General features: G+C 46.5%; 1 protein-coding gene across 2 annotated transcripts; it reads left to right on the forward strand.

The window, feature by feature from the left end:
* The first annotated feature begins 1585 nt into the window (after positions 1-1585).
* rell1 (RELT like 1) lies at positions 1586-16739 on the forward strand. Of its 2 annotated transcripts, none has more exons than XM_062449697.1 (8): positions 1586-1703; positions 6997-7191; positions 9795-9869; positions 11428-11482; positions 13981-14250; positions 14924-15053; positions 15302-15332; positions 15414-16739. In XM_062449697.1, exons 1-7 carry the CDS (start codon positions 1673-1675, stop codon positions 15323-15325), a joined length of 780 nt encoding a protein of 259 aa, XP_062305681.1. In that variant the 5' UTR covers positions 1586-1672; the 3' UTR covers positions 15326-15332; positions 15414-16739. The 2 variants fall into 2 exon arrangements, with proteins under 2 accessions (XP_062305681.1, XP_062305680.1); XM_062449696.1 differs by having other exon boundaries at positions 15422-16739.
* Positions 16740-18389: the final 1650 nt, after the last annotated feature.

An 18389-nucleotide genomic window follows, 5' to 3' on the forward strand; every position in this document is an offset into this window, starting at 1 on the left:
CGTGGATATGCTGCACGGGGCCCTGCTGTCACGTTGCAACATGCCTGCTCCTGAGCTCAAACCAGAAGGCAACATAGGGACGCAGTGTACTATTGGTAGGTCTATCAACCGTAATCCCCATAGTACACACGCACAAATGAAGCTTTCGACCGTTTGACAACATTTAATACATCAATTAACTGCAAATATTAAAGTATCATGCGAAGGTATCATACGATGGTATCATACGATGGTATCATACGATATCAAACCACATACTGTTATTGGTCTGAAGCCTGAAATGGTTGCACTCTCAATTTGTGTTATGCCTATACATGAAAGATTTCGGCTGCAGCAAGACTGCATGCACAATTCAACGTGCCTCTGCAGGACTGAGCTGGTGACGTTGTTTGTTCTTCCCAGGCCAGCCCACTGAAATCTCACGCGGCTGGCGGAGTGGTTGATGGAGACTTGGTAAACATAGCTGAATCTAGGGCAATTCGAGTAGGGCATGGCATATATGTGAAGGAAAAAAAATGCACATGTTATTATTACCATAATATCGCTTAATTAAACCAAGCATACATTCAAAGAAAAATATGCAAAATTGTATAGGTGTTCTGAGATTTAAAAAAAAAGTACATTTAATGTAAAACACTGCAATGATTCGAATAATTTGTGGAAAATATGCAAGAATACCATGTGCATATTGAAATGATAGAAGTGTAGGCTTGGCTGGCAGACACCCCTGCTACTACCTCACATATACAAAAGTCTGGAGTTGCTGGATGGAGTCTGCATGATAGTTCTCACACCTCATTCTCTCTCTCCCTCCCTCTCTCTCTTTCTCTGTGTATGTGAGTTTCTTGCTAGTCTTGCTGGCCATCTAATGAGTTATGGAATGAATCCTCATAATCTGAACACACAGTTCTATAAAATAATATTCCATAAAAGATGACATTCGTGACAGTGTTTAATTGTAGATAGGTGGTAGTTAACTTTCTAGGTGTGGAGGAAAAGTTTAGAGCCTTGCTGTCAAAATGAGTCTTGTGGATATATTCTATATAAACCTCCACTAGATGGTGGTCTCACAACTGGTTGTGAAGAATGCTAGAATTTGGTCTCCGTAGTTTTATCACGAGATATATGCCTATCGTTATGCCTTCTGTGCCCAAAGAGTAGGGGTTTGTTGAAATATGTGGGATCATGCCTAATTCAGACAATGTCTAGTGGTAGACTAGGGCACAGTGTTGCACTGTAGAGTTCGTTTAGGCTACTGTTGTGTGTTCAGCGATATTCTCACGGGAGAAAATGTCTTCTTAATCCTCAGGAATACCATGTTTAAAATATGGATTCGATAAATATAAACAATGAAGACAATTAAGGTCATTTCCAAAGATAACCTGGCAGAAGAAGAGCTGACTTTCCGTGGACAACTTAACGCATTACATATCACAAATGTTGTAAAATAAACGTCCTGGATTGCATAGCCTATTCATGTCGGTACACGCTGTGCACATATTATAGAGTGTGCCTTTAAGAGAAGGGTGTTCCTTATTCTATCCAAGCCCATCATGAGGAAATATACTAAACGTACCTCTCAACGGGTATTTATTTCGATTTGGAAATCAGTAGTTGAGGTTAGACATAGTTAGAAGTAATAAACCTTCCTAGTTGACCGGACTGACCTTCAATGGCAGACACAACGGGGAACCGCGTTACGCGTAAGTTGAAGAACGTTGAGTTTGTTTGATGAGCATTTTTTTCTGTATTTACACTTTCCACTGGTCGCATTGAAGTAATCAGTAATCAATTTTTATGATTATGTAGTATTTTTTGTAGGTGTTAGCGCTTGCAGCCTACTTATAACGTTAGTTTGAAAGTTGACTTTCTGCAAAGTTTCTCTGTCGATTTGTTAATACGGTGCCAAGTTGTATTTTCCCAGAAAAAGTTTTCGTTGTGTATTTAGTTGTGAGACGGTTAACTGAAGTTAAAATGCAAATTATTTTCACTCAGCAATAGAATGCAAACTATACATGGATGCATTGATAGAAACACAAGTCTAAACTTGATATTTTGTCCTTCAACTGAATAACCATTAGGGTATTCATCAGTCGCTCACCTGTGACAGCCTTGCCAGCAATCCCTTCTCACTGACGCTCCCCTGCTCGTGCTGTCTGTCTTTTTAGTTGGTAGTCTTATTTAGTGTAGACAAACTCTGACATCGAGCACAAGAATGGACCCCAGTGCTTTGACAGACGGTATGAACAGACAACAGTATGCAGTCAATAAACGTTGTCACCCATTGTGAAAGCACCTTTCATACGGAACACCAATTATCAAGATATGTTTCTTGACAGTACTGCAACACGTGTTGTCTTTTGATCTGATTTGGAAATATTTGATATTATCGCGGCAATATAGCCCATTTAGTATATGATGTTGCAGCTTCACACACAAAAACACACATACATTATGTTGTTGAAAAAATAATTTCTACAAGTTTTAAACAAAGTAGCCTACATTCCAATGTAAAATCACAAGTCCGGTTATAACAGGGAGAAGCCATCAAGCCGTTGCCAAGAATTCGCTCTAATAACAGTAGTTTCCTGTTTCAGTTTAACATTGTGTGTCTTCACTGTCAGGATTTCTGGTGTACAACAACATGCGAGAGTTGACCTTTTATAAGTTGGCGGGTATCTCTCCCTGTGACTGTCCCGCCCTGCCCCGCCCCGCCCCTCCCCTCCCTTCCCCTGTCAGGCCAGCTGCTGCCTGGTCTCAGCAAAAGGCCAAAATGTAATTCAATGATTCCAGGTTTTAAAATACATATGGAAGCACAGACTGAGGAATGTCTGTGTTCACACACACACACACACACACACACACACACACACACACACACACACACACACACACACACACACACACACACACACACACACACACACACACACACACACACACACACACACACACACACACAGTGTGGATTCAAAGACAGCAGTCTGGTCGCTCCTTCCTTGTTGCAGACAGTTGGTATAAAGGCAACAGACTTCTTTCCCCAGGAGGAATAGCCTCTTGGCACACTATGGCCTTAGTTCAGGTTTTGTGGAAGTGCCACGTGAAGCCTCAATTTAGAATTTGTTGAAACAAGCTATGCTAAGATTTAGCCTTTGTTACAACCAGCCTAATAAATAAGAGATGAGTCTGGATTATGTAAAGGCTAGCAGCATTATTCAGGGGAACATCCTTTCTAAACATCCTCTCTCCTGGTTTTGCAGGAAGCTCCTTTCTGGCTTTGGCTAGGATGTATCCTATAGTGTCTGAAACAAGTAGGTTTGGACCTTGCTCAGTAATTTCCTTTATGTCCATTTGGAAATGATTCAATTGCTCCATGTTGACACAACATGTCTTGGATCATTTAGGAAGGATGCCTGTGCGTCACTTTCTAAGTTCCTCTTCCTTATTTACAGTAGGCATATCCAACTGGTATCTTAGTGACTCCTTTTGTGTACAATATACAAGATTTGGCCAGGTTACATAGATTTGATCAGACCTTATTTGATGAGTTCTGAATCTCTTCTAATGACAAGCCTGGTGGAATTGCCAGTGTCTAGATATCCAGTACCTTTTACCAATCTTCACATCCACACTGAAGCTTGGGAGTCCTTCCAATGAATCTGCCATCTACTTGCAATTACATGAAAGGACATTCCTTTCATGGAGCCAGTGTCATAGTGCAGCTAGTCTAACATGGAAGGTCATACTGAATCGGGCTGCGCAGCACAACACAAACGTTTATTCAGGTCATCATTAAATCCCTCTGACATTGGACAGGAGTCCTTCTTATTGGTCGCGATCAGAGGTGCTCGTTTCGACACGTTCTCTTGCGATCTTGATCTTTACCCGTCCTCTCTGATTGTCTCTTTCTCAAACTCTTGCGCAATCTCGCGCTCTCTTTCTATCTTAGAAAGAAGGGAGGAAGGTATTCTATAAACCCTGCATTTCAGATGAGATAAGGATGACGTGCTGGCTTCTTCATTGCTAACAAAAGCCATTGTCACCTGCCTTGTGTTGCTTGATGGCTCATCTTTGAGTCACGATTCCAAAGAAGGCATGCAAAGAACCAGTTGGGGCAGAGATGTTGGAGAGAAGACAGAGATTCTACAACAATGGACAACTACCCAGCAATGAGCTGCACCCATAATGTCAGGTGCTCTTTTGTGAAATTAAAACTCACTGAGGTGTTTTTCTGAGTGAAATATCAGAGTGGGGTACAAAAAAATTGATTTCACGTCATCTCGGAAACCGTACCTATTCATGTGGTGCAGGAGACGTTTCTATTCTGGAGCAAAAATCATTATGTAGGGGGCTTGTGTTACTCAGTCGGAAAATGAATCGCTCAGAAAAGTGCTGACACTGACCATTTTGCTAGTGTTTCACCCAATGACTCCCAAATAGGTTTTAGGAAATAACCTTGGCCTTTTGTAATTAGTTAATGAGGTGTCCACTTCATTTTGCTGACTCGTATGTATTCGTCATCCATTTATGGGAATTAGCAGATTTCCAAGGCAGTTTAAAGTCATGGTAAAAGCTGCCTTGCTCCCACCAAGTAGGTCCTGGGTTCAATTCCCACATGGGGAACTGATCGTTGCTCAGGTGGGCTATCTCTCGGGCCTACCTTGTATGGAGTTTGCATGTTCTCCTCGTGCTCGCATTTTTGGCCGCACAACACCCTAACATAACAGACTGCTCTCCTGCCCATGTACCTGGCCCAGAGCACTTGGACTTGGCCCCAGGCGTGGCTGCCCACTGCTCCTGGCTGCTCTGGGAGGAAGAGCAGCAGGATGGGCCCAAAGCAGACACTCGTTTCTCTGGTGGATACCCCGGCATGCATGCGTGTATGTGTGCCAACACCAAAATATTAATTGGCCTGTCATTAACCATGGTTCACTGGAGGAGGGCTTGTCCAAATTCCTGTCTTTTTGTCATTGGCTAGACTTGAGGTGCAGCTTAGCTGGTGATTGGCTTGTCCGAGAGCGGTCAGAAAGCGGTCAATGGCGTTAATGACCGTGGCCAGCCCCACGCATGCCAGGCGTGGGACAATGCAAACAGCAGAGAAAGGCACCGACATGGAAGGAAAAAGCTATGCGGACATAGGCAGGCTTGTCCACTACTACACATACAGCAGACACATAGGCATGCCTTATGTGTCTCTGGTCACCCGCGGGGGGGGGGGAAGGGGACGGGGGGACGACGACAGACAAAAGCCTCATTGTCTGGTTGCGTAGACTCTGGCTGGAATGCCTCACGTGGTGAGGGAGCATCAGGAGTCGGGTCTGACAGAGCAAACTGTGGACTTTGACAGTGACCTTTGACCTTCCCCCTACCTATCCCAGCTACCAGCTACCCCCACCCCCCCTCTGATATTGTCCTAGGACTGTGACGCTGGAGATGAAGGCTAACGAGTCTAATGTTTTCCTTTTTGTTCTGTACACTAATGGATCTAAAGTCATGTGTGTGAACAAGGAGTCGGGCTCAAGTAGCCGTATTTATGTTTATATCAGTGGGAGTGCTTTGTTTGTGTTCGAGCAGTGCAGCGATCAAGGGTTTCAATATGAGTAAATGGGAATGGAATTGAGTACTGCGCTCTGTTATTGGGCAGGAGCCTGCCAGTGGGGTGTGTTGGGAAATGGAGGGAACAGGGGGCTGAGTGGTACTAACTCTCTGTGACGCTGACCAGACCTAGCGTTAAATGCTTTTGGCAGCGTAGAAGCCGTTTTTGTGTGTTTTTTTTTGCGCATGTGTATTGTGCTTGTTCGTTGGTAAGTGCATGAGTCACTCCTCCTGGTGGCACAAGGATGGCCTCCGTTGTCAAGGACAACAGCCATTTGGGGACCCATTAAATTGAACTAAAGCCATCAACTAACCTCATTGCCCCCAGACCCCATCCTCTCTCATGTCCTTCTCCAAAAGCTTCCAGAGGGTGAGGGAGAAGGAGGGTGAGGGAGAAGGAGGGTGAGGGAGAAGGAGGGTGAGGGAGAAGGAGGGTGAGGGAGGAGGGTGAGAGAGAAGGAGGGTGAGAGAGAAGGAGGGAGAGAGAGAAGGAGGGAGAGAAAGGAGGAGCAGGTGAAGGAGGGGAAACAGTCCTAATTATTAGAGAGAGAGAGGGAGGGGATGGAGCATGGAACATTAAAGGGGACGACAATCACGTATGAGTCAGCATGGCTCTGTGTGATGACAATGACAGTTGCTGTCTCGCTTTCTCTCCCTGTCCCTGTTTTGCATCTCTAGGCTGCCTGCTTCCTCACGCTCTCCCTCTCTCCTCCCTCCTCTCTCTCTTCTCTTGGCTCTTTCAAGGGCCTGTCAGTGCAAATGACAGTCCTCTCTCTCTCTCTCTCTCTCTCTTACCCTCTCTCCTTGCCAGCAGTCGCTGGAGACTGTGGTGAAGAAAAGGAGGGAGTCATGGGACCACGCTTGGTAGTTGCCAAGGAGACATGACAGACTTGCTATATTTCCCTCCAGTCTGCTCCTGCCCAGCTTGACAGTTGCTCCAGTGTATGGCCTGTCTCGCAGAGACACGACCCATGTCAATTACCAAGCTCCTTTTCTCCCTTCTCTCTCTCTCGCTCTCTCTCTCGCTCTCTCTCTCGCTCGTGCATCCTGGGGCTTTCGATGGCTCATCTCCTTCCACTTCAGGGTATCAAGACTGCACTTAGTTGCGTGCCGTACAGTTGCCTCCGTTGCCTCGCGATTGAAACAATGCAGTCAGTACTCGCTGTGTTCTTAACCACACACGCATAACATGTCATGGTCAGTCCACTAATGTTCTTACTCTTCCTGTACTCCCCCCCCCACCCCCTTCTCTCCACTTCCTCTTGGCCTTTTATGTCCACCCTTAACCTCATATTTCACTCACCCCCCCCCCCCCCCCCTCTATCTTTGCTCATCCTCACCCCATATCCCTTCGCGCCCCCCCCCCCCCCCCCCTTCTGTCTCTCCCCCCCCTCTCTTCAGCGAGTCAGACCCCTGGCCCGGCGGGGGAAAGCAACCCGTTGTACATAGCCTACGTCCTGGTGCCTGTCTTCTTCCTGCTCGGCCTTCTGGGAGTGCTCATCTGTCACGTGCTGCAGAGGAAGGGCTACCGCTGCACCACCGAGGCGGAGGAAGAGGAGGTGAAGGAGGAGGAGAAAGACCTGGAACAAGGAGCAGGTGAGCCAGGAGGAGTGGGGGGGGGGGTGAAGGAGGAAATGGAGGGGGAGGTAGGAGAGAAGGAATGTAAGAGGATGGGATAAGGTCATGAACTTGAAGTGTTGTACCTGGTAGAGCGCACAGGAGAGGGAGGGAGGGCACGTGTTGGAATAGGAATTGGGCCCTGTTGAGAGAAGGAAATACTTTCTTTTTTTTTCTTTTTTTTCTCTCCTGACGTGAGTGTTCTATTATGTTATATTTGGATGTTTTTGTGCTTTAAACCTCCAGAACAAGGGTTGATTGGAGAGTGCAGGCTTCGGATTTTGCTTTCTCACAAATGCCTCAACAAACGACTCATTCTCCACAGTCTAACAAGTTGTCAATTTGGGCTCGTTATAGTCTGTTACTGTGAGTCTAGCCTATATGTAATCAATTGACATGTTCTTTCCGTACTTGACCAACATGAGGTCATCTGACCCTAAGCCACATCATATAATTAAAGATAAGAACAGCTTTCTTAACTTAACAGCATTTCCTGCCACTGCTTGGAACGACTTTAAGCTGCTGATAAACAAGAAATATCAGTTTTGCGACCATTTCTCTGATAAGTATAGGTAGGTCAAAGGCCATGTTCTGCTATCCTCAAAGACTGTTTGGGGAAGTACAGAGAAGCAGGAGAAGGCAGACCAGGGAATACTGAAGAAAAAGGGAAATGGAAAGGGAGCTAAAGAGGTTCTTTATGGGTGTTTAATAAACCTACTACACCATCTCTGTAGCTCTTAACTGTGTATAACTCACTACGAAACCAAAACAACCAAATAATCTTCAGAGCAGGGTTTGACATGCTTGTATAAAAACAAATACCGTCGCTCTGTAAACTGCCTAGCTGTAACGTTAAAAGTTCAACATTCAAGTATTCCAAATCCAAGTCTCACAGCGGAAATCGCGGCAGCTGATTCGAACCGGATTGACCGTGATCGTGCACGGTTTGTCTGCCGCGATGGCGGTGTCAGAACATGGAGGGATCCTCATGTTTAAACTTGAGCTCGGTTTCCTGTGGTTATGTCACAGCTTGCTGCATGCTCGTTCTGAACTTGGACATGCTATGGAGCACTTGGGTGGAATGCTGTCTCGTACTCACTCTCTCTCTCCGCACTTCGTTGTTGCTCTCTGCCCCCCTATATTGCTCTCCTTAAAAAAAGAAAAACAAATTAGGAACCGAATAGTGACCTACCGTGTTCCCAACACGGCAGGACAGACGTGTAGCATTGTCTCCTGTTTGTAAACTCTTGTTTATCTCGCCATCAGAGAAAGAAGGGAGGTTATTCTACCCCTCCAAGAGTGGAATCTCCATTTGGGTTCTCCTTGCAGAGACCTAACTGTGTGTGTCCTGTCTAATGTATCTCCCCTCTCTCCATCCCTCCAATCCTGTATTGTGTTGAGATGAAAGGATTTGAATAGCACGCTGTTTGTGCGCTGGTTCAGCTGAATCGGGCTGCCCTTCTATTCAGCGCTATCATGTTGCCATCTCCCCCTACATTGTTCAGCTAGTCCCTCTTCATTTTGTCTTCCTGGAGGACCTTTCCAGCCCAGTTATTGAGCTACCCTGGCTGGTTGAACAGTTTCAGTGGATTCCTGGAATCTTTGTGTGTCGAATGCGTCAGGGATTATCTCGAGAACCGGGCACTGTACGAAGTGGGATGTTGGCACTATTCAGCTAATTATTTGATTAGAAATAGGGAAATGTACAGGAGAAAGCACATTCTGTCTGTTTAACTAGGAAAAACTATCAACCAGGCACAGTCTGAAATATATTCTACGGGCATTGCACAAGTTGAGACATTGCTACAATAGTATTAATGAGAAAACCAGACTGCTTGTAGTTACTCACTTACCAGAAGTTAACAAAACCAGAAGCCCACAGGAAGTACTAGGAAGTGTGTCTCAGATGCCCGGAGGTTGCAGACCTTTGGGAGGAAGGAGGTGGTGTGTGTGTGTGTGTGTGTGTGTTAGGAGGGGCAGGCATTCCAGAATACTTCTTTTGAAAACTAGTTTGACCATCTAATTAAAGGCCATTACACAGCAAAGAATAGAATGAACCTCCAGGTTGGGTTAATTGAAACTTTCTGTGAGACTTTAGTTGTGTATACATTACAGCTTTCACACACCAGCATTCTAACAGGAGGTATTCTTAGTTAAGAGGGTTACCAGGCCATCCATGGCCTCCATTTGTATCTTTAACATTTACATGTATTCATTTAGCAGACACTCTTATCCAGAGTGACTTACAGTGAGTACAGGGAAATTCCCCCAAGGTGCCTTGCCCAAGGACACAACGTCATTTGGTATGGGCAGGAGTCGAACCAGCAACCTTCTGATTACTAGCCCGATTCCCTAACCGCTCAGCCATCTGAACCCAGGTCGGGCAACATAGTGTTTGTCTGTGTCTGAATGGAAATGCTCAGATAAAAATGCATGTTGGCTGAACCAAAACTGGACAGACAAGTATTTTCTTAGTTTTCTTTTGTTCAAGCTTTCTTAGGATTGACCCTACCTTTCACGGAAACAATTGGGGAATGTGGTTGGTTTGTGTTTGAATTCTATCATGCGTGTGTGTTTTTCAGACTTAAACGATACCTACAGCGAAAGCAACAATGACACCGTTGGACAGATTGTTCATTACATCATGAAGAATGAAGGTAAGACGACAAACCCCTTTAGGTGTGTGTGTGTGCAGGAGATCAAGCAAGTGAAGAATTAGAATGCCCTTTTACACATCAAGAAAAGAAAATCTAAAGTGGGGTTTCCCCATGTCAGACCCTTGCTGGCTATACTCAAATTGCTGCCACTGAAAGCAAACGTATCCCTCTGCTCAATTCCCATGCTTCGAGGACTTTAATTAGAACATTCTCATTGTGGCTGTCCTACACTAAAAATACCAGTGACAACATCCAGAGAATTGAGTCCTTGGATAGCGAATATATTTAACTAGTAAACTCATCCTCGTTATGTAAACGTCTTCCTGGATAGACTCTAGTGACACACACACACACGGTGACCGATTATGTTCCTCACCTCCATGCTGTCAATGATTTAGCCCTAGCTCCCAACCCTCCCTCGCCTTGTCAGGTTCCCCAGATTAGCCTACTGTAGTAAACATTTCCTGTCATGATCTTATTGACTGAAGTTTCCTACTCAGGAGGGTGAGTCACAGTGCTTAGTAGTGTGGCCTCGTTTCCTCTATTGAGGCCATGACTCAGGTGACCTGGGAGTCGGGCTGACGCTGTGTAGTGTGTTGTGGAGAAGACTGACGAATAGGCAGACACGGCCATATACCCGACCCGAGCATAATGTCCTCCGTGAAATGCACCTTCTTTTGTTCTCTCTCTCTCTCTCTCTCTCTCTCTCTCTCTCTCTCTCTCTCGTTTCTCTGGATGCAGGAGTTTAGTCCTCCTCGCCGCAGTGGTGCTGTCAATGCCATTAATCCATAACCTCAGTTTCTTCCTTAAGCGCTCATCCCTCTGTCTCTCTCTCTTCCTGTCTCTCTTCCCTCCCCCCCCCCCCCAGCTTAACATGTTTGTCATAAACACCTGTCGGTCACACACATGCTGAGTGTGCTCTGTTTGAAGGGTAAGAAGAGGAGGAGGAGTCATTGTAGTGATAATCAGGCCTGACGTGTTAATACGGATGATAACTGGACGTGGAAAATAATTGCACTCAGGGCAGGGCACATGGGGTTGGTTCCATTCAGTGGATTTACGAGGTGTCGTAAACCAGCACAATACCTTTTACTGCCTTCGATACCGATTCTATTCTGTTGTTTGGGGTTAGTGCGTTAGAAAACATTAGTGTGCTCAATTGGAGGTCATGGGAGTGGTCATGTGGGTTTAACAGAGTAAACGCTTCTTTGTTAGAATGCCTCACCTCAAAGCACAAATGTGAAAAAACTCACTTTTGAATTTAGCCTACCATGTTTTTTCTTTTCTTGTCTAACCAATGGAAATGGATGTTATTTATAGTTTTAATTTTATAGCCCCCCCCCCCCCCACGTTGAGATATCATATCAGCCCCAGGTTATGCTGTAGTGGTCACAGTAATGGCATGCGGCAGTTCAGTGTGTTAGGGGGACTTATCAGCAGCCCCCATCTTTCAATAAAGGCTGCCTCTATGAAGTGTCAATCCTCTCTCTCCCTGTGCTCCTGCCTCAGTTTGAGCTCTCCTCCTCTGACTTTGTTCCTCCTCCCTTCTTGTCTTCAGCAAATTCAGATGCTCTCAAAGCCATGGTTCATGAAAACAGCATTGACTCAGATGGGTAAGTAGACTTTGTTTACGGTTCATGCTCGCCAGCTCTAATGACACCCCTGCCCTCCTACAAACACGCACTAATGTGAAATGATCTCTCGAATCAAAGTCTAGCTACACTAAACCTGTAAGCCTTGCATCCAGTTTAAAACGGCAGGTTTTAATAGTTTACTAGGCTTTTAAGTGTGTATGAAGTCTTGTATGTATGTATGTATGTATGTAACAATTTGTAATGATAATTTTGGACAGCATTGGTGGTTGCCTGTCGTAGCGTAGCACATTTATATTTTTATATCAATATATTGGGGGGGACATTTTGACCAGATTTGAATATTGGGGGGGGGGGATGTGTGTCCGCCAATATGTATTATGTTTACGGCCTTGATGTAGTATGGATCAGTAACTGAACATCAAAGTTGTTGGGAGTGACCTGGGTGTGATCCTCTTTCTAGCCACTAGATGGCAGTGTTGTCTCTGACATTGATCAAATGAAACATCCAAGTTTGTTTGGATTTGACCTGAAACAAAAAGTTTTCAGGTCCTATTGCAGTCCTGTCCAGTTTCCTGGCCATATCGGCGTGCTTCGAACGGCCCCCCGAGTCACTGCCGACGAACAAATTTAACTTTTTCATCCCTCAAACGCCCTAACCACTTTACTTTAGTGCGGCACAGTGGCCACGCCTCACGGCAAGAAGGTCCCGGGTTCGATTCCCCATGGGGCACTGATCGGTGCTGAGGTGGGCTTTCTACCGGACCTTTCTGCGTGGAGTGTGCATGTTCTCCCCACGTTCACGTGGAAGGGGGGTTTCTCTGCATAGAACATGGTCGAGCACTTGGATCGGCCGCTAGGCTTCGCTGCCATGGCTCCTCGCTCCTCCTGGGTTCCCTGGGAGGAAGGGCAGCAGGATGGGGATAAAGGCAGAGGCGTATTTCTCCGGCGCACGCCACTGGCATGCCTGTGTGTGAGTTCTGACTCCCTGCACGTGTGCGTGTTCCACAATTGTGAGATGAATAAAGGTTTCTTCTTCTCGCTAGCCAGTCAGTGGTAGACGTTGAAACACTTGGCCCATTATGCGGATATCGCATTGATTAATGGGTGGCAGTGTGGTATTCATCACCACTGACTACAGTCTAGGCGAGGTGCCGGAACAAAAGGTTGGCTTGTGACGTGGCCTGGCCTTTACCTCGGCCGCCCCTCACGGGGAGAGGCAGTGACGGAGGGCAGCCAGCGGTGCTACATCAAAGTGCGGAACATGAAGGCTAGGAACCTGTGACAAGACGTCTTCACTTGCTGCCTTCGTTCAGCCGAAGAGGGGCGGGGTGAGGCGTCTCGACCTTGAGGAGGCATAAGAGGAATGACCGTGAGGGGAGGGAGGGTGGGTGGGAGGCAGGAAGAGAGAAAAGGGAGAGTGGAGATATTTTTACATATCGGCCAGAGTGACAAAGAGTAAGGGTATAAATCGCTGCCGGAGGGCTGGGTGGCGAAGCAGGATGAGGTATGGCAAGACGTTGGTTATTCTGGAAAAGTCTGCACGGCGCCAATCGTTTTTCCCACATATCTCTCTCCTCTCTCCTCTCTCCTCTCCTCTCAGCCTGGGTGGGCAGTCTGCCAGTAGAACACTTAGGGGTGCTGGAGCGGCCCCTAAAGGGGGTGACCGAGGGGGTGGAGGGTAATTTATGACTCACTAGGGGGTTGTGTGTGTGTGTGTGTGTGTCAGGGTTTGGAATAAGACTTGGCAGGGTGTGTTTAGCGTGTTGGTTGGGTCTCCTCTCTCTCTCTCTCTCTCTCTCTCTCTCTCTCTCTCTCGATGCAGGAGTTTAGTCATCCTCGCCGCAGTGGGGCTGTCCACGCCATTAATCCATAACCTCAGTTTTCCTCCTTACGCACTCATCCCCCCCCCCCCCCCCCTCTCGGCTGCCTCTTACCGTCCCCCTCTCTGCACGCTCTGTTCTTCACCCTTCATCTACGGGGCCCGCTTTTCCACTCATCACTTTTCTTTCTTTCTACTGCTGTGCGTGCATCTTTCATTCCTCTCTTCATCTCTTACCCTAACTGCGACACACACACACATGCACGCACTCTCCAATCTTGCCAGCCCATTTCCATGGTGTCCCTGCGGGTAATGGAGACAAGTAAAGGCAAAGTGCTCTGATTCGCACACGCACACACCCTGAGCCACTGCATACAGCCCTGCCACCACTTAAGTCATTACACCACTTCTCTCTGAACTGTATGAGGACAGTCTCTCTCTCTCTCTCTCTCTCTCTCTCACACACACAGGCACAGAGAAAACTGTACACACAGCATGACCAGGTAGCTGCTGTGTATAAACACTCACGTCTTAGCCCTGGGCCTACATATGTACGCACACACACACAATCTAGCCGTGTAAAACAAATGTGTGTTCATGATATCTCATAGAAAAATGTGGCATTGACCTGCATACAGGTCCATATCATCCAGCCCGGTGTGCAGTTCTAACCACAACTCCCATAATCCTCCTCCAGCCCGGTCACACCCACCTCCCCCGTCACGCCCACCTCCCCGGCGATGCCCACCTTCCAGGCGACGCCCCTGTCCCCCGGCGCCCCGGCGGCGGCGGCAGACAAGCCCAAGCACACCTGTAACCACCTGCACACCATCGGGGGCGTGGGCGCCAACCAGAACATCTGTAACCGCTGCAACCTCAAGAAGGGCTGGCCGCTGCTGAGGAGAGCCTCCAATAGGAAGGCAGACCGCCGGACCTACGGGGAGGTCACGGTGCTGGCGGTGGGCAGGTGAGGTGTGTGTGTGTGTGTGTGTGTGTGTGAGGGGGAGAGAGAGAGAGCATTGTGGGAAGGGATGGCCCTGCTTGCCCATGCTACCTTATCGCTGTGAAAGAGTGTGTGTCCTCCCCCCCCCCCCCCCCAACCCTGGAGGGCTGATCTGAATGCAGAGAGCCACCGTTTTAATTTGCTCATCCAGATGAATGGAGGTGTCTGGGGTCGCCCCGACCTAGGAGGGAATATTCATTCACTGATTAAATTACATCTGTGTGGTGAAAGCGCGCGCGTGTGTGTGTGTGTGTGAGATAGGAGGAGAGAGTGATACGGGAGTGTTTAAGAGGGATTGAGAGTGATGCGTGCGCACGTACGCGTGTCGTACAGAGTGAAGTGTGCGTTCCTCCCTGAGTGCACCACAGGCTCCGTGCCAGGGGAAATCCATCTCCCATCCTCCCGCCAGACTGATTAACCAAGAGCAGGACGCCGGTCATCTGAGTTTCAGCAGCATGCCCCTAGTCGTGTTTCAAACCCCCCCCTGATTCCCTGATTCAACCTGACGATATAGATCAACGTTTATAAACATCACTTATTTCCACTGATGGTTTGATTGGGCGCTGCGTGTCCTCGGGTGTTGCGTCCCCGTTATCGTCGTGTTGGTGACCGGTGTGATGGTGCCTGTCGCCCTCAGGTTTCGGGTGACCAAGTGTGACAAGCCCGCCCGGGAGAGGCGGACCCTGCTGATCGCGGACTCCAATGGGAGCATGCCCTCGTCCTCCGTGGAGGCGGGGCCTCCCAGCAGGACCACCTCCGAGTCACAGGTCAGTCCTAGAGCGCTCTTCCGTCCGACACTGGGTAATCCAAAAAGGGGAATTTCTGGAATGTCATGACGACTGGAGTTATTTGTTGATGTCCATCTTTTTGGAGGAATTTGATATAAATTCTCCCGATTTTTAAGGAGCCGGTCTGTGTTTGTCGGCAGCGCGCGCTGGTAGGTTAACGCTCGTCTTTCATCAAACTGAAGTTCATTGATTTTTATTTTTTTTCTTCTTGTCTCTCTCCGTCTCAGGCGCAAGAAGCCAACACAAAGTGAAGGCAAGGTGAGACCTATTTATCTTCAGTCTCTCTCTCTCTCTCTCTCTCTCTCTCTCTCGTTCAAAACCCTCATCACGTCCTCTTAGTCTCCTAGGTCGGCAGAAATTGGGAATCGATTTAGACACTTTCAAAACCAAGCGGCAGAATGACGTGTCCGTGCCGGAGGGTCGTCATTGGACGGCAGCCATGTCAGTCCGGGGGTCGGTCCCTCCACGCCCCTTCCCTTCTGTAGCCGGATGAGTTGAGAGAACGGTGATGATGACAATGGGGAGGAGGAAGAGCCAAGTCAAAGTCTTAGCCATTCTGCCAATGTTATACCTTCCTAATGTGGTGTGTGTGTCATGAGGGCCCATATACCCTTCCCAAATAAGCAACCGTCATCAAAACAGACCAAATCTTTGGGAAACTAGAGTTCATTTTCGCTGAGGATCCCTCGGTGGTCATGTGACTCCCTGGGCTTGTGTCCAGGGTGTCGACGCTGCATTAGTAAATGTAGTTCATATGAGAGCCAAGTGCACTTTGAGTCCGAACTTTATACCAAAGCACATCCTTCCCAGGTACAATCTCGAGCTAGTTTTAATGGCGAGGGCCCTGCAGACCATGGGTTTCATGTCCTCCTCCCTACAAGCAGACATCTCTGATTCCCCCTGGTGATGTGACGGTGAATGGATGATTTTGTATGTTTAACAGGAACCTACTATGAGTTTTTGATATTTATACCCCATACAGACAACTGTTTTTTTTTTCTCTCTGACTCTGTGCCTATTTGCAAGATTCTGGATCCCACATTTTACGGAGGATCTGTTGATTAGCTGTGCCAATGCCTTATCTTGTAGACGTATTTATATAAGGAAATGTATACGATCAGCCTAAATTTACATTTTAACTGTGTGGATTCAGTTCTGTGAATTTTGTTTTTACTGGATGTGGGCACCCAAAATGCCTTTAGTTTGATCAGTGTCATCCCAGAATGAACACTGTGTGTGTGCGCATGTGAGGAATAGCACGCGCCATCTGTATTTGTCTCATTAGATTTAGTGACATGCACGTCACCAAATGCGTGTTTCATGTTGAAATTATTTTTATTTTTATGTCCAGAACATGGACGTTACCTCTACAAAGTGTCCTTGCATACTCCAAAGTATAACATACGTACATATATCTATGACAATATTCTATTTTGGTCTTTCCAAACCAAAATACCTCTCGTCAGTACATTTCTCTAAGCTTTCCTGGACTCTCATACTGAACCTATGTTCCATCTCACAAAGATTTTAGAAAAACGTGTTGGTATGAGTTCATGATCTTTATTTAATTCCATGTGCCTATTTATGATATGCATATGATTATATGCACTGTATTGCTTTCCGAACCTCAGCTCTGAATGATCACATCAGTTTTCCACTTTTCCCCATTTTTAAATGTCATGTTTTACAGGGGTGTATTTAAAAAGACAGAATATGCCTAACTTCATAAAAGAAATGAATGTTGACACTAATAAAAGTGTTTTGATGTATTTAATTCAAGTCCAAAGAGAGGACGTTTATATAGCCAGTGTTGTAACAAGTTCTTTATAGATCTATGCAGTGTGTAATGAATTGATTCTATAATAAATTGATACACTCCGTGTTCGGAAACAATCTCCTGTCCGTCCATCCATCCATTCTTCATTATCATTCCTTTACTATTCAATATTCAGCAGCTTCTTTTTCTCATTTCCATCTTTCCCCTCGTTCCGTCCTGGCTATATCCTGCTCTCCTCCCTTTTTAATATGAAGTAATAAAATGAGATGATCTATCATATTAATTTTGAATATGGAGTCAGTCAGTCATATTTCCTCTCCCTACATCTCTCTCTCTCTTTCTGCCTCTCTACTCTTGATGTCATTATTAACGTCAGCTGGATGAGAGGTGGAAAGGAGAGGTGTTTGGCGCCGACAGTTAATATTAGAGATTACCCTCGACCGCAATTTTGGTCCTGACCTTACAAATGCAATCAGGCTCGCCTCCGCCTTAAGACACACACGATGTTGGCCTAAGTACCCGTTTCGATCACACATTGCGATTCCGCTGATTTTAAAGACGGGAATCCCATTTTGATGTAGTATGACTGTTATATAATTAAGTAACGTACACTACCCAGGGTAGATTCACCATTTGAACAACAGGGGGTGATGTTGTGAACACGGTTTCCCGGTGGTTGTCATTCCCCGTGTTTACTCGCGTCTCATGTGAAGGTGGCAGAGGCAGGATCACGTGTCCAGGTGTGGACAGCAGCGTGATCATTTGGACGCGATGGAAAAAGTTCTCTTAACACTAAATGATGTCATCCGATCTCTGACTATTTACCTGATATTAGCCCATGTCATCAGTGATTGGCCTCTGCCTCTGATTCTCTTTCACACGCATACACACTTTGAAAAGAAAGGACTGATGATAAAGAACGTTATAGCTAACAGGATGACATGCTGCAAATATTGACACTATTTCGTAGGTCTTTGTGCGTTTGCTGTAGCCTATACCACGGACAAAATGGTGACACCCACAGTCATTGCTTGTAAGATAAACCTTTCTCGTTCTTTCTCTTCGTCTGTTAATAGGCTATCTCTCTGCCTGTCCTTCCCATCATCCACGCGATGTGCACTCTCAATTCCATAAGCTTTTAATGCATAAAATGGGATGACATATTTAACATAAAATCACCATAATATATCATGTGAACACATCACATCAATTAAATGGAAATTGCCTTTATTTCCCAAGTATGTCTATGCATTCCTCTCTGTCTTTGATTTGGTATGTGTATCGACCGTACGCTAGACGGCAGTTGCTGTGACCTGTCCTGGTTGCTATACAGGTGGACACCACCCTTGCTTGTCAGGGCCATGTTCGATTCCTTGCCTCCATCTCTGTAGCTGGCCTTTAGCCAAGAGGAAGGAGGCATAAGCCCCAACACGACAGAGCTTTACAAAAGCACTGTGGAGAGTGGGCGTGGCCTAACAGTCTAAGCGTCAATGATTTACATATTGTAAAACTGTCCCAATAGCGTCAGTAACCGCAGT

This window comes from Osmerus eperlanus, chromosome 23 (assembly GCF_963692335.1).
Source record: "Osmerus eperlanus chromosome 23, fOsmEpe2.1, whole genome shotgun sequence".
Lineage (NCBI taxonomy): Eukaryota > Metazoa > Chordata > Actinopteri > Osmeriformes > Osmeridae > Osmerus > Osmerus eperlanus.